Source organism: Spinacia oleracea, chromosome 6 (assembly GCF_020520425.1).
Source record: "Spinacia oleracea cultivar Varoflay chromosome 6, BTI_SOV_V1, whole genome shotgun sequence".
Taxonomy (NCBI): Eukaryota; Viridiplantae; Streptophyta; class Magnoliopsida; order Caryophyllales; family Amaranthaceae; genus Spinacia; species Spinacia oleracea.
This window is the reverse complement of record NC_079492.1, coordinates 85,096,529-85,113,666: the sequence shown is the minus strand read 5'-3', so window position 1 is coordinate 85,113,666 and position 17,138 is coordinate 85,096,529. Positions and strand designations below refer to the sequence as shown.

At 35.1% G+C, this 17,138-nt stretch overlaps 1 protein-coding gene and 1 long non-coding RNA gene across 3 annotated transcripts; one reads left to right on the top strand and one right to left on the bottom strand.

Annotated features, from left to right (window-relative positions):
* Positions 1–446: 446 nt before the first annotated feature.
* On the bottom strand, positions 447–3,315 carry LOC130463010 (uncharacterized). 2 transcript variants are annotated; one of them, XR_008923738.1, is made up of 4 exons: positions 2,997–3,315; positions 2,745–2,833; positions 1,969–2,084; positions 452–873 (listed from the first exon to the last, which is right to left on the bottom strand). It is a non-coding gene; the product is annotated as an uncharacterized lncRNA (long non-coding RNA). The 2 variants fall into 2 exon arrangements; XR_008923737.1 differs by having other exon boundaries at positions 447–873; positions 1,969–2,833.
* Positions 3,316–3,499: 184 nt separating this feature from the next.
* LOC110795709 (receptor protein-tyrosine kinase CEPR1) lies at positions 3,500–6,865 on the top strand. Its single transcript, XM_022000726.2, has 2 exons — positions 3,500–6,121; positions 6,241–6,865. The coding sequence occupies exons 1-2, from the start codon at positions 3,649–3,651 to the stop codon at positions 6,633–6,635; spliced, it is 2,868 nt and encodes a 955-aa protein (XP_021856418.1). The 5' UTR covers positions 3,500–3,648; the 3' UTR covers positions 6,636–6,865.
* The last annotated feature ends 10,273 nt before the right edge of the window (positions 6,866–17,138 follow it).

Here is a 17,138-nt window from a genome sequence, read left to right as displayed (position 1 = left end):
CGACATGAAGAACATATTCTTATAAATAGCTGTAGTGATTTATTTAAGGTTTTTTACAGAAAGACACATAACTACATCTTTTTCATTTTCATTTTCATTTTCATTTTCATTTTCAAATAAGTAACAGCCTTTATTGCATTTACCCGGTGCACAAGATTCTGTAGGCAATGATGTTGTTCAACTGATTTTCAGCCATATTGCTAAGGGGTCACAGAAGCTTTTTCGTTTAGACACCACTTAAGATACTTTCGAAAAGTTTACCTCTTATTTGGGCAAAGGAAGGGAAAAAATACTGCTTAAGTAGCAAGAAATGTTATGTAACAAATAGTAGCAAGCTGATATCCGTTATTATAACCAGTCACTGCGAATCCCCCCTCAAGGGCATCCACGAAATGGAATTTCCTTTTAACAAAATACAATCACAATAATCCATCTTTAACCACTGCCATGAATAATTGAATATGATTCCCCTTCCACTAAGAGTTTTACCACTGCCACAATATGATGCCCCTTCCATTGAATATAAATTTTTAATTATTTAAAAAAAGTCACAAGGTAGAATCAGACTAACGAAAATGCAACGTCCATCGTCAATTATTCTGTAAAAATATGAGAGATTTTACAGATAAAGATGTACAAGAAAGGAGTTTTTTGATAATTCAATACATATCCATTACTTATTGACACACTTGTACATTAAAAGGAATACTAGGGGTGGTAAATAATGGATATAGCCTTTCAAAGCTAAACACATAGCCTCTACTTTCCCAACCTCTTCCCTTAATTACAAGTTTTCAATTGGCCACCAAGTGACCAACAAAAACCCCTTTCTGCTTTCTGCTTTCTGCTTTCTGCTTTCTGCTTTCTGAGGTGCTGAAATGTCCAATAAAATTAACACTAAATGAGTAAATGTTAAAAATTTCAGTTACATTATTTCTGTGAAGCTAAATAGTAACACATCAATAAGGCGCTGTACAGTAAATATTAAGAAGTATAAGCAAGTTCTGAGGAGCATTTTTACTTTCTTTTGAATTCAAGCTAAAAATCTATATTCTCTCGTTTATGGAACATTGAAATACTAGTTCACAACATATAAGTACAGAATAGTAGTAAATGTAAATCACAAATTTAGTCTATAGTATAGTAAGTTGTAACTCTCTTATGAACACTATTGCTATTTAAATAATTGCACTAACATTCCCTCATAAAAGGAAAATAAAAAGGTTGTAACTCAAAGCCCAAGCTTATACAATACTGAAAAAATCTAATATTACTCAGACTTAAAACTTGGTTGAATAGTTGTAACAGCTTTTTATGTACTCAATATATTCATCTCCCTTTATAGTTTAAACTTGCTTTCATTAACGGTTCAAAAACCATGTGAAATGACTACTTATGCTCATTTTCAAACAACATTTACAAGAAGATAAATTGCAAGGTCAGATTTCAGGAATTTCTAGCTGTCAAAATCAGCTACCATTACTCAATATGAGTGGGAATTTTTCTTTATTCAGCATTCCACTATCTCAATTAGAGCATCCAACTTAGGGATGAGATTCTAGTTTTTGGGCTCACAAAATTTTATGGGCTTTCCCCATCAAGGCCCGTTTCTGCCCATTGTTGCTTAGTAAGTCAAACAACTACAGAATATTAATCCAAGGCATCTTGTTCGTAGAAGGTTGTCACTCCGGAAAATAAAAAGAGGAAAAAAAGGTATCTTGTTCCACATTTATGATAGATATTTCATAACACCAAATTTTAAGTATCTTTCTTAGTTATGTTGTGTTTGTGAGGGTGGATGACCTTGAAGACATCAGACATGAATTAAATAAGTTGGAGTTTTGTACAAATTCAAACCAGTATAACTAAAAAACTACTGGAGGAACGAACAAGGTGGAAAATGGTTAGGAATAAATCAATCTGACCAGACTAGAAAACTGGAAAGTAACAAAAAAGAAATCATCATACCTTTTTAATTATTATTACAGTGTATTTGGCAATCTCCATTTTGAACCTTCTCAAACTAAAGTCATACAGGCAAATGATTTGTTGTAGTCGTGACTCGTGACCTCCACTGCAAAAACCTGTTTCCAGTATTTTAAAACTTGTTCCCTTAATTCCTTAAAATGAAAACCAAAACAAAACATAAAATAAAATAAAAAATTAATCAACAAACAGAAGAACAAACAAAAAGAAAGTAAAGGTAACATAAACAATATCTGGATCATTACCCTTTGAGTTCAATGTTAAAAACAATAAAGACAATTCAGAAAGTTATACTTTCTCAGTTTCCCTTTAAAGAAATAAAGAGAATGTTCCAATGCCAATTTGTAACCATTTTGGTCAGAATCTCAAATACTCGTACCCCCTAATAAACCTCCACATATGTTCGCTTCAATAACACATATCATCAACCACATTGGATTATCAATCATTAGTTTACAATTCAATTTCACAGGATCATATCTTCATTTCGTTCCTCTTTTGTTTTCTTTTTATTTTTGAACTTGAGGTTTTGCTGAGGCAAATATGATTTAATGTTCAGCACTTAAACCCAAATACCCAACAGTGGAAATATTTTAAATGGCATACTCTAAATGGTTATGGTTCGTTTTGCTCGCCGTGATTTTCCCAGGAACAGGGCATTTTGGTTATATAATATTTATTCCCATAATGATTTTTCCATAAAAAATGAACAAGTTCTAATGCTTTTTCCTGACTAAGTATTTATAAAGAAGAAACACCTGACACATGTTTCTTACTCCGTAGTAGTTTAATCTCCTACTAAAAGCACATCAAGCTGGTTGGTGGGGCCTCAGAAGCACTGAAATAACTTGGTTAAGAAACCAATGAAACATTATTAGTTAATCAACTATGGGAAAGTAAACATTCAAACGTAGTGCTGATACCTCAAACAATTTGCTAGTTACAGAAAAGCACTTTAAAAATAAATAGTATTAACAATAATAGAGATTAAGCACTAATGTATTATGTACCTGTATAATAAAGGAGAAACGCCCATAGTTAAGCTAACAAATAACCTATAGGAGTATAGGACAATAGCATAGCGGTCACGCATCAAAGAAAGGATGTAACAGGAGAAAACAGCCAACAAGTGAAGGTAAAATATGAGATATATCAAGTAATTTGGAAAAACAAAGAAATGTTCTAAGCAGGACAATTCCTAATCAAACAGCATTAGGTAGTCTTTAAACAGAAAAGGTTCTGGGATGACTTTTAGTGCAGTATTATCTCAAGGAAAATTAGCTTTTGATTAAGAATATTGAGAGAAAAAAAAAACAGAATGAAATGAAGGGCATCAGGAAAATAGATTAAGTATAATGTGGTCCTGATTGATCGATACATGAAACAGTTATTAAAAGTATGCAAAGTTGATTCATACATTATATAGACGTACACAATCTTATTCTCTACATATGTTAGTGGGTAAAGCATAAAGCCTCTTTATGCTAGATATGTATGCTCTCTCTTTCTTCAGACTTCAGCTGTGAGTAGTACTCCCAATTATCTTGTCAATCATGCTAGCTATATACATATTCTCTTCTGAGCTCCTACACCTGCAACAACCATATTAGAAAAATACCTCTCCTTTCTCTTTGCCGGTTTCATCACCTAACAAGGCCAGTCATGGGTTTTCAGTCTTTCTACTTATCTTGTTTCATAATATTTCTTTCACTCCTAAACTCTGTCCAATCCACAAGTAACCAGCAGTCTCAATATTTCACACTCATGAAAAACTCTCTCTCAGGTAAGGCCTTGTCTTACTGGAATTCCCAGTCATATTGTAACTACACTGGAGTCACCTGTAATATTCAAAACCAAGTCACAAAGGTGAATATTTCAGGGTGGTCACTCAAAGGCTCACTTCCATCGAATTTGTGCTCTTACCTGCCTGAGCTGCGTGTACTGGATATTAGTAACAACTCTATTCAAGGCACTTTTCCAGACGGCATCATCAACTGCTCTTTCTTGGAAGTGCTTAATATGAGTTCCCTAAATCTCAGTGGCAAACTTCCAAATTTCTCACGCATGAAATCTCTTCGTGCGTTGGACTTGTCGTACAATTTATTTGATGGTGATTTCCCTATGTCCATCATGAACCTCACCAATATTGAGGTGGTAAACTTTAACGAGAATAGCAACCTCAACCGCTGGGAACTTCCAGAGAACATTACACGATTGACAAGGATTAGGACACTGGTCTTGTCAACAACCAAGCTCCAGGGTCTAATCTTACCATCCATAGGAAACATGTCGTCTCTTGTTGATCTTGAGCTCAGTGGAAACTACCTTCGAGGTTGGATTCCACATGAGCTAGGAAGGCTGAAGAATCTCAAGTCCCTCATGCTTTACTATAATGAGCTCACAGGTACCATACCAGAAGAGTTGGGTAATCTAACGGAGCTTACAGATCTGGATATGTCAGTCAACAAATTGACAGGAAGAATACCAGATTCAATATGTCGCCTTCCTAAACTCCGAGGCTTACAGATTTACAACAACAGCCTTACGGGAGAAATTCCATCTGTCTTGGGGAACTCAAACACTTTGAGCTTCTTATCTATCTACTCCAACTTTCTGACGGGGGAAGTTCCCAAAAATCTTGGCAAGTCATCAACTATGACTCTGTTAGACTTGTCAGAGAATAAACTGACTGGCAAATTGCCACCACAAATCTGCAATGGAGGTAAACTCGTCTACTTTCTAGTACTATCTAATATGTTCACTGGAGAAATACCTGAAACTTTTGCAAAGTGCACATCACTTGTACGTTTTCGTGTTAGCAATAACCAGTTAAAGGGCTCAGTACCACAAGGACTTTTTGGTCTTCCCCATGTGGCAGTTATTGATTTGGCTTTCAATCAATTCACGGGTAAAATAAGCCCATTAATTGGATATGCCAAAAACCTGTCAGAATTCTTAGCTCAGAGCAACAAATTATCAGGGGCTCTGCCTCCTGAGATCTCTGGAGCAGTCAGTTTAGTAAAAGTTGATCTAAGCAATAATCTTCTATCTGGCCCTATACCTAGTGAAATTGGTAACCTCAAGAAGCTAAATCTTTTACTGTTAAGAAACAACAAGCTCAATTCTTCCATTCCAGATTCACTATCTGAACTAAAATCACTTAATCTCCTTGATCTGTCAAGTAACCTCTTGACAGGAAACCTCCCTCATAGTCTATCTGAGTTAATCCCCAATTCTGTCAACTTCTCAAACAATCATCTTTATGGTCCCATTCCCTTGTCTCTTATTAAAGAGGGTCTTGAAGACAGCTTCTTAGAAAATCCAGGGCTCTGTGTGACAACATATACATACTCATCAGATAGAAGCTTCCCACTTTGTCGACAGACTTGCACCAGGAAGAGACTGAACCTAATGTGGGTAGTAGTGGCCTCGGTGTTTCTTCTCTTAGTTGGAGCTATATTGTTCCTTAAACAATGGTCAAGAAAAGGAAAATCTTTAATAGGGAATGATGAGACCATGTCATCATCTTTGTGCTCATATGATGTGAAAAGCTTCCATCGAATAAGCTTTAATCAGCGTGAGATCTTAGAAGCAATGGTTGACAAGAACATAGTTGGTCATGGAGGATCAGGAACTGTGTATAGAATTGGGCTAAGCAATGGGGAAATTGTTGCAGTGAAAAAGCTATGGAGTCGGAAAACAAAAGATAAGGTCTCAGAAGACCAAGTGTTCCCAGACAAGGAACTAGAAACAGAAGTTGAGACTCTGGGAAATATACGGCACAAGAACATCGTGAAGCTGTACTGCTATTTGTCAAGTTTGGATTGTAGCTTGCTGGTTTATGAGTATATGCCAAATGGAAATCTCTGGGATGCCCTACATAAAGAAAAGATGTTATTGGACTGGCCAACTCGCCACCAAATTGCCTTAGGAGTCGCCCAAGGTTTAGCCTACCTGCATCATGATCTGCTTCCATCAATTGTACACAGAGACATTAAGTCATCCAATATACTCCTTGACGTTGATTTCCAGCCTAAGGTTGCAGACTTTGGTGTGGCCAAGGTCTTGCAAGCCATGAGTGGAAATGAATCAAGCAATACTGTTATTGCAGGCACTTACGGATACATGGACCCTGGTAAGTTTCAGATACTAATACTACTTATGAAATTCACACTGCCTTTGTCATCCAAACTAGTAACACATGCCATGCATATTTTAGTTATTAAAGTATTTGTAACATTGAATGTCTTTCAGACTATGCAAATACATCCAAGGCAACAACAAAGTGTGATGTCTACAGCTTTGGGGTAGTTTTGATGGAACTCGTCACAGGGAAGAAGCCAGTGGAGGCAGAGTTTGGTGAAAATAAGAACATCATAAATTGGGTTTCCACCAAAGTAGAAACAAAACAAGGAGCTATGGAAGTCTTGGATAAACATGTTTCAGGTTCATTCAGGGATGATATGCTTCAAGTAATCTGCATGGCTATTCGTTGTACAGCTAGGGCCCCAGTCCCACGCCCAACTATGAATGAAATTGTACAGTTTCTAGGTGAGATAGAACCGTGCAGATTCGTTTCTTGCAAGTCGACCAACAACACCAAACACACATTAAACCCCACAACAATAAATAAAACATTTCAACTCTAGTTAAAACACATCTAAGGTGAAGCAATACAGCATCTGTACAAAAAGTCGGAACAATTTGACCTTTTTTGTTTCTTTTACGATAAAAGTAGTATGTAGATTCTAATTTATTTATTTTTGCCCATCTTTCGTCCATGTAAGATATGAGGAATATAATCAATATGACTGCTTTATAGCAAAGCAAGCATCTGCATTGCACAAACCATAAAGGAAAATAAATCTTTAACTTTTAATTTTCTGTTTTTTCCTCCTTTTTATCTTTTCTTTTATCCTATGAGAATGACAACCAGAGGAAAAGGTAACTTTTTAAAAAGAAAAAAGAAAGAAAATGATCAAAAAACGCCAAATCCGAATTTGGAGGGCCTAAATCAGCTATTAGTTATCCAGATTTAAGATGAAAATAGATGATTAGCATCATTGGTTCAATTCAGATTGAAAGGAGAAGCACAAACTGCAATAAAAAGGAACTCATAATGCTATTCTTCCTTTTACACCGGAACTTATACGTATGTGCTGGAATAAAGACAAAATAGAAAAGGTGACCATGAGAGACCACACATCAATTTGAATTTGGTTCACTAATTTAGTAAAATTATACCGTATTACAAAGACATGAGATTCTTGTGTTTTCTTTAATGAAAATCTTTATAGATGCTAAAATAATTGGCTTGTGGATATCTGGTACATTAGTTTCAGTAGGTGTTTGATCACTTTAAAACTAAATAAACCTATATTTTCTATTACTAGTTTACTACTTGTTGAGTATTTCATACGGAGTAGCTCTTAAGACAACAATATCATGCGTGTATTTCTATGTCAACAAGGATATGGCAATTTGTCCGAGTGTGCACAACCATTACCTCTACCTTTAACCAACATATAGACTAGCAAGAACAACAATTGGTCAAGGTCCGTGAGGAAGGTGAATTTACTACAGTCTGTCTATTTCATCATTTTATGTTTTATCATCTTTCTTCTAATTACTGCATGTTAGCCGTCACAAAAACCATCTGGCACAGGTATTTCCAGGTCAGACTCATTGGAAGTTAGGGGGGATTATAGGGGAAATCCTCACTCCTAAAGAGCCCCTAGTGGGGTTTCATCCCATAACCTTGAGGTTATGAGGCCAAAACTTTACCACTAGGCCAAGCCTAGCCAATAATGCAATTGGTTCTTATTGGTACTAACAAGTAGCGTATTGGTATACCAATACCTAATTAATCAGTACCGATACGAGTCACTTACATGCATTTTGGACACATGTTAAGTCATATTAGGAATAATTAAAGTATCCTGATATTAGAAATATCATAATATTAATTATACTAATATTAGAATTATCATAATATTAATATATCTAGGAATTGTTAGGTTGGGAGATATACTAGTAGCCCAATATATGTAATATATAATTCGTATATTCATTTGATTTAATTAGAATAGAGGTGTGTCATATTTGTCATGATACATTTGATTTAATTAGAATAGAGGTGTGTCATATTTGTCATGATATGCCACTTTTGACCTAGAGTTACTCATGTGACTCATTCTGAATCCTAAACCCTTCTAAAAGCAAGAAGTTCATATTTAGAAAAGTAAAATTACTATCTTACCCAAAAATCCTTCTTTCAAAAAATTAGAAATCTCTTAAAAATATTATAAAGACGAATTTACCCTTACACACCCCAATTACAACTCAACCCTTCGTTTTCCCTTGCTTTCTCTGCCTCCCTTTCTCTCTCATAAACGACAATGGTGTCAGATCTTCTTCTTCGATCTCTAATGGCGACATATCTCTTCATTGCACTCAACAACGGCGACAAATATCTTCATCTCGCTCAACCAACATCAAGCACTCCAAATGGACTGGTTTGTTCTTTCTTTATCTATACATTCGTTATTCGTCCTTGTTTTATTGTCAATTGATTTTGTCTATAATTGTTTGTTTAAGAAAATGTTCATTTCCATCTCCCCGTTTTTTAACAGGTCTGGCTTCTTCTCTCGTTTCTATACTTTAATTTATTTTTGAGTACTTTATGAATTATTGCTAGCATTTTTATTTAATTTAGGGTTTGTGTTTGATTATCTGGCAATTGATGAAGAAATTTATGGTCTTTTCTTTATTGATTTATGGGTAATTTGAAATTATTGATTTGAAACTTTAATTAGATTTTGAGTTGGTGTGGGCTTGAAGAACATCAATTGTGAAATCGTTGATGGTCTGTAGTGAAATCTTCAATGGATGGTCCTAATGGTATGAATTGCATTTTTTTTATATTGTAAATTAGTTTATGGGTATTGCTAAGGATGTAATATGTATGATGTGACAGAGTTGCGTGCTACCTCTATAATTGGAGGAAGTATTAGTCCATATACCATATTGGACTACAGTAGCCAATATAGCCAAAAAAAAAAAAATATGACTGTGTAATGGCTGATGACTGAGCTCAGGTGGCGTTGCTTAGATGGAAAATGGAATACGTATTCTATATGTATATTATCAAAAATACAATATGTAATACCTCGTAATTTTATAATAACTATAAATATATTTTATTATATTTATAAAACATTTTATGATTTCGCATTTAAATATTATTTTAACGTGTTTTAATTAATTAGAATATTTATTATTTTAATTAATTACGAAATGAATTTAATTTTCGAGTCGGGAAATTTAATGGGTCGCAAGTAATTTTAAAGGTTTGGGTTTTTAAATAAAAGTCCAACTCGTTTTATTAATCGAGCCCAATCAAAAGAATTTAATTCTAAGCTTTAGGCTAGCCCAATCATTTAATTGCTAAGCCCAATGTCAAATTTCCAAGCCTAGCCCACTAGGGATTTGAGAGCATATAAATAGGACTCTCCTCATTAAATGATCCCCTTGTTTTTCATTAAAGCCTCCCTTCTTTTCTTGCCCCACACTCTTCCTCTCTTTTTTCTCTCCTTGTGCCCGACTCCCTCACCCGCACCGCACAGCACGAGCCCTCGTGATGCCGTGCCTTGTGCCCTCGCTACCCCGCACTTTGTCGCCCACACTCGCCCAGCCGCGCGCGCTCGCCCTTCCCCTTGCACGCTGCTGTTGCTTTTGTTGTTGCTGTGTGCGCTGCTGCCTCTCGCCCAGCCACACGCCCCTTGCTCTCGTCTCTCTTGCGCGCCCAGCGCCCAACCCCTCGTCCCTCTTGTTGCGCGCTAGCCTCGCGCCCTCACCCCTCGTCCCCCAGCGTGGTACTGCCTGCTCGTCCCTTTGCGCGCGCGCGCAAGCACCCGAGTGTGTGTGTGTGTGTGTTCTTGTTCGTTATTCAATTCTTTTGCCCAATCACAATTAATTCGTGGTTGTTCCGTGCTATAGGCCGGATTTGTATAATTCTCTTCTTCCTTACCTATTTTATTTCAATTCCGTATTTTAAATTATATTATTATTATTATTATTATTATTATTATTATTATTATTATTATTATTATTATTATTATTATTATTATTATTGTTTTGAGTAATTAAAATGTTGGGAATCGGTTATGAACACCGTATTTTGAGGATTTATATTTTTTAATTCATGAGGCATATTTTAATTATTAAAGTATGAATTTTCAGATTTGTTTATGTAATAAAGATTTGATTTTTATGATGTTAAATTGGTTTTATTGAGAAATTCAAGTTAGGGTTTTAACCTAGACCTAATGGGTCAATTCATTAGCATAATTAGGTGATTAATTTAATTATGATAATCAAGTATATTTTTAGATTTATAAAAAGGTTTAAAGTGTTGATTTTTATTGATTTTAAGGGTGGAAAAAGTATGTTTTCATACTAGGGATTAGTTTTGCAAATTGAGAAGATTATTTTATTAAAGAACGATTAATTACTAGTTATTATCAAGGTTTTAAGTTTAATAAAGTTGCTGGAAATTTATTGAACATGGAAATAATTAAGGTTTCATTATTTTGATGATAGGAGGTGATTTCTAAGTGAGTGATCGTATTTGCAAAGGTGCCCCTACGCTTAGGTATTCAATGTACGTATAAGTCTAGGACGACCACATTAACTGTCAAGGGACATTACATGATTGTTATTGATGTGAATTATATTATGTGAACTTGGTGGATTCATATTTGTTTTGGTGAACGATCATGTGGATTATTATATTGGAATTATTGATTTACTGGTTGAACAAGCATGTTGGGACTATTATGAGTATGGATTTCATTGTCAATCATGTTGTTCAATATTTATGCATGTATGGTTTGTTTCACATGCAAGGGATGAATTATTTATTGTTATGCTATTGTACGGGATGTCTAGCATACTTTTGAACCAATTATTCGTACCTCGTTTTAATATTTATTTTACCACATGTGAAGGGTTAGCTCACGTAAGCCACCGCACATGTAGGGTTCAGTTGGGAATATTTATATGAAATGAATTAGGATTTTTCGTGCAAGGGTACAACCCTCATGTTAATAGGCATGATGTGAAATATCACATTTTGTGAAGTAACTTGGTAGTAATTTCAATACGTCTTGATTTGTCGATCACAAGTCCTAAAGGATTAAAATGAATTGTTTTGGTTGTCGTTTATTAATTGTATGTATGTATGTATGTACGTGTGTGTTCGAGTCTCGAGTTCACCATTAATAAAATATTAATAAACGTAAAGTGCAACCAGAACAAGCTTCAAAACTCTTGTAACGTATATACCTTGAGTATGAACAATGGGGTGAGACTTGCCAGAAAGCTTGAATCTCCTATTAATGATACAAGACGTTGTTTCATTTAATTTATACGCTGGAATTCCGTCGGTATGGTCCGACACTCGGTATGGTCCGATATTTATTATTTATTACGGTGTTTGGTGGGCTCCCAACACCCTTCCTTTATGGAATATTCTTTTGGCCCGTTCGAAACTTATTCTAATTAAATTGTGAGTCAAGAGTCGAGTCTTTTATTCATGATTTACTTGTTGTTTATTAAATGGCTTTTGCATGTTGATTAGTACTTACCGAGTGATGTATGTTTATAATTTTATTTCACCCTAGCCTTGTAAGTACTCAGCTTTTGCTGACTACGTGCTTTATGTCTTTTGGTCATGGCCTTCGCCTTAATGACCCTATGATAATCCATCATTTGCACTTGCATTGTTGGGGAGTAGATTAATTTAGCAGGTTGGTAGATCAAAGTACGATCGAAATCATGTAGCTTGGGATGATAGAGAGAGTTGCATTCTTTTGCTCTTTGAAACTATTTTAATACTTTAATCATGTTTTGGTTTTGTTGGATTTTTAAATACATTGGTTTTTGGGCCGTTATGGTTCCAACTTGTAAGAGGCCTCAATAATTATTATTTATGTTGGTTTAAAAGTTAGTTGACATTAAATTGCGGTGGCGGTAATACTTTCGTAATTCTGGTACTAGCCTTAACCGTTATCACGGTGGCGGTAATAATTTAGTAATTCCTTTATTTTAAGTTGGAAAATGATTTTATACAAGCAAGGAATTATTAGGGTGTTACAAAGTGGTATCAGAGCTTAGTTTCATTTCTTCTTTGTAGTAAGCAATACTACAAAGTGGTAATTGGAGACTAATGCTTCTTTGTAGTAATTCATACTACAAAGTGGTATTGCGGAACTTTAGGATTTTTCAAAAATATTATTTTCCTAAAGTCAAAACGTATTATTTTGAGTACTCAATATTTTAAAGGTCAAATACCAATTATTTTGGGTCGTTTGAAATAAGTTGAAAAGTTTGGATTATTATCTAATTTAATTAATTAATTTTTTTTCGGAACTTCTATTTACTCGAAATTTTCGAATTCAATTCGAAATATTCTTATTTTTCGGATTTTCTTTTAAATATCCGAATTTATTTTATTTATTTTCTTAATCGAATTTTTTCGAATTTATAAAAAAAAAATTAATAATAATTTCGGATTTTTTCTCTTTTTTTATTTAATATCCGAAATTAATTTATATAATTAATTGATAATTCTTATTAATTTTCGATTTTAATTTTAATAATTTCAACTAAGTTAGGAGTTATTTCTTAATTAATTTCGAAAATTAATATTACTTTCAAGTGAGGGATGGGTAGATTAAGAAGGGCATATTAGTTTAAGTATGCATTTTATGTGATTATGTGATTTATTAATTGCCATGTATATGTTTTGACCATGTTTTATCTTTCTTTGTGTGATTATTTGCATCATAATTCATGTTGAGCATATAATTGTGCATTGAAATTGTATGGCTCCACAAACTATTTATTGTATCCTTTTTGGGTTGGAATTTCCATGGAACGCGTTAGTAAGACTTTTTAGTTGTGAATTTTCAGGATTTAAGATGCTACCTTCTAAGTTCTCAAGTCTAGGATGCCTAGAGAAACTGGATAACGAGACTCCTCATATGTATATCCAGAAGATTGTGTTTGCTTGCTACTACTTTGCTTCAACCAAGGATATGCCACATCTTAGGCAAAAGGATATGATGGCTAGTATGGTTATTCATTGCTTGCCCCATAAGAACCCTTACATAGACCTTAAGAACAAGTTCAGTGACATGCACTATAATGATGGTACCCCTAATTGGTACAAATATGGGACTGGAGATGGTAGTGTTGTTCCTAGGTTTTGGTTGATGACACACACACATATTGCAAACTTCCTGATTGTGGTTGCTAATGACTTTCGACAGATAAGTGCCTGAGTTCCTAATAGAATAGGAACTTGAAACAGATGTTGAAGTTCCTGATATGCACTTGGAACAGCTATTGGAGTTCCTGAGCTGGAAGCAGTACAAGCTAGAGTTTCAAAGTCACAAAAGGAGCAACACATATTACAAATCTAGTGTTCTTCATAATCACAAGAACAAAATGCAGACTCATGGCTACTAGTTCCTCTGTGAACATAAGAGGAACTCATCAATGTTCCTGAGCTGGAACAAGTGAAGCTTCAGAGTTGAATGCCTCATCAAAGGGAAGACATATATGTCTAGGTAGTCTACTTTAATTAGATTGTATGTAAAATATTAGTATGCTAGGTGATATATAAGGAACTGGTGGAACTTGGATTAGTTAGCTGTTTTTGTCTAAATATCTGGCAATGCGTTTTAAGGAAAATGTTTTTAAATAAAATATCTCTTTGTGTTTAATAAATATCAGATTCTTAGTATATTTTGTTCATTAAATAAAAACAGTTTTTATCTTCCTAAAACTTCTCCTAAATATTTTGATAAAATAAATAAACGTTTTTAAGAAAACAAAAGTGATTGACTTAATCTTAAACACGTCCAGCAGTTGAGGAAGTTGAGTGGGAAGTGGTCTTCCCTTGTTCCTCAAGTCTAGGGACGTGACAAACAAAGTGTCAGTTGGTGGCAGTTGAGTTTTTGAAGGAAACAAACCCTAAGGAAAAAACTCTATATAAGGCCACGAAGTTTTCTGAGACAAATACACAAACATTCCTAGAGCTTTGTATTTCCTAAAACTTTTTAAAGAGTTTTCTAAAAACGAGTTTGTGTCCTAGTTTAATCCATGTTCCTAAAGGTCTTTATATATTTACTTAAGCTTATTAATATCTAGAGTTCTCGAAACAAAACTGTATTTCAGATCAGAAAGGATAGAGTTATCCTGTAAAGACTTAGAGTGTGAGCCTGAGAGAAAGAGAAGAAAAGTGAGTTGTAATCAGAGTAGGTTACTGTGAGGAACTCGAGTTTGAGAGAAACTCGAGTCAGAGAGTTATTGTAATAGAGGTATTACCATAATATAAAGGAATTCTCTTCTTGATTAGTGTCAAAAAGTTTTCTAAATCATTGCTTTTTACTTTCTTAATACTCAGTTCCTTTAATATTTCTATGTTCCGCAAGAAACTCTCTTAAAGTTCGAAATACAATTCACCCCCCCTCTTGTGTGTGTTCCAACTGGAATATCAATTGGTATCAGAGCCAATACTCACTAAAATCGCAGGAAACCCTATTTGAGTCAAGTTCCTGATAGTATGAACTCACAAGAGAAACTGGAAGAAGGCTACTCTACGCAAAGGCCACCTATGTTCAATGGCAAGTTTTACTCATACTGGAAGAACACGATGGAGATATTCATCAAAGCTGAAAACTACCAAGTGTGGCGTGTGATAGAAGTTGGAGATTTTGAGGTAACAAAAACCAATGCAGAAAACGAGGTAGTTCCTAAACCAATGTCTGAATTTGCCAAAGAAGATTTTGAAAAATATGAGATAAATGCTATGGCTGTTAAAATCTTACATTGTGGACTTGGACCCATGAACACAATAGGGTCATGGGGTGCAGAAACGCAAAACAGATTTGGGAACTACTACAAGTAACCCACGAAGGAACTAATGAAGTTAAGCGTTCCAAAATTGATCTTTTGATGTCTAAATATGAAAGATTTGAATTGCTTCCAAAAGAAACTATTCAAGAGATGTTGACTAGATTTACTAACATAACTAATGAATTAGTTTCTCTTGGTAGAATCATTCCCACAGATTAACAGGTAAGGAAAATACTAAGGAGCATGCCACAAGATGATCGTTGGAGAACAAAGGTCACTGCACTATTTGAGACCAAGGACTTCACAAAGTTTAACATTGAACAACTTGTTGGTTCCTTGATGACACATGAATTACATCTTGGAGCTGATGTTCCTGAGAGCTCCAGAAACCGAGGACTTGCTCTAAAAGCTGAGGAACTCGACGAATCTGAGCCAGATGAGGAAGAGGCTGCCATGCTGGTTAGAAGAATGAGAAAGCTCTACAGGAACTTCAAACCAGGCAACCAAAAAGGAAGGAACTTTGCAAGGAAAACTATCAGTTCCAAAACTGAGCAAGGTTGTTTCAAATGTGGAGAAACTGATCATTAAATCCGTGAATGCCCTCTGTGGGAAAATGACAAAGCCAAAGGAAAAGGAAAGGAACAGATCAAGGAATGCTATAATAAGTATACCTTCAACAAGCCAAACTTCAAAAAGGCTATGATAGCTGCATAGGGCGAACCAACAGATTCAGAAGATGATGAGGAACAACCAAATGAAGAAACTGCAAATCTTTGCCTAATGGCAAGGACATATGGAACCGAACAAGTTCATCAGAAGAAGTAAGTTCCTCCACCCTTCAGTGTCTTTCAAAGTCAAAGCTAATTGAACTGTTGTTAGAAACTCTAGATGATTATAAAAAGCTAAGTATATTAAAATCCCAAAGTGATAGAGCCTTGGAACTCAGTAAATACCATATGAGTTATCTAAACAATGTTAGATCTGATGTTCAAAGTAGGTTCTTTGAATTTCTAGATAGGAATACAACCATAAATGAATCATTCGAGAAAGTTAGGAATGAAAACATCCTTCTTCAAGTGGAACTCAGTCAATACAAGATGTTTAACTTAAGTCTAGACCCCACAAAATCCTTAGAAATTAACATGGGAATTTTCAATGTCGACCTAGAAAGATTAAACAAAGACCTGATCACCACAAAGGAACAACTAGAAAGGGAACTAGCCATGGCCAGGGCCCAGAAACAACCACCTAAGGTTCCTCCCAAATGGATTGAGAATGCGCAATCCAAGAGAACAGAAGGTTTAGGTTTTAGCCACAAAACTAGTCATAAGAAACGATATGTGGAACTCCCTAGTGTAAAAGTCTGTTTCTCATGTGGAAGTGGAAATCATGTAAGTACTGAATGTTCCAAGATGAAGGAACAAGATCAAAAGAACATGAATTATGTTAAGAAAAAATGGGTTAAGAAGACATATATTGTGGTTGAAAATGAACTCGAGGAAACCCGAGTTCCTGTAACTAACCATTGATTTCTTTACAGGTTCTAGTGTGAGGGAACAGCTCGTGGTACCTCGACAGCGGGTGTTCCAAATACATGACAGGAGACAAATCTAAATTTATCTCACTAGAAGCCTACAATGGAGGAACTGTGACCTTTGGAGACAATATGAAAGGAGAAATTGTTGGAATTGGAAAAGTCGGAAGGTCAAGTTCCCATGCCATTGAAAATGTATTTTTAGTCGAGGGCTTAATGCACAGTCTACTAAGTATTTCTCAATTTTGTGACAAAGGGAACTCTGTAAGGTTCACTTCTGAAAATTGTCAAATTATTAACAATAACACTGGGAAGGTTATTTTAAAAGGAACTCATAAAGGGAACACATATTCTGTGGATCTCAATACGGTTCCAAGGAACAACTTAACCTGCCTCGGTGCCATTGAAGAAGACCCCCTACTATGGCACAGGAGGTTTGGACATGCTAGTTTCTCATTGCTCGACAAACTAAGATCAAAGGAACTGGTTCGAGGACTCCCCTCAATCAAGTTTCTAAATGATAAAGTCTGTGATGCATGTGCAAAAGGCAAGCATGTCCTTAAGCCTAAGAAATTGGTAAGCACAACAAAGCCTTTGGAACTCATCCATATGGACTTGTGTGGACCAATGCGAATCCAAAGTAGAAGTGGGAAAAGATATGTTTTAGTTATTGTTGATGATTATTCTCTCTTTA

Bases quoted from the DNA above. Each gene is read 5' to 3' on its own strand.
- LOC110795709 (XM_022000726.2), top strand. From the start codon at position 3,649: ATGGGTTTTCAGTCTTTCTACTTATCTTGTTTCATAATATTTCTTTCA. The intron at 6,122-6,240 runs GTAAGTTTCAGA...AATGTCTTTCAG, and splicing joins TTACGGATACATGGACCCTG to ACTATGCAAATACATCCAAG.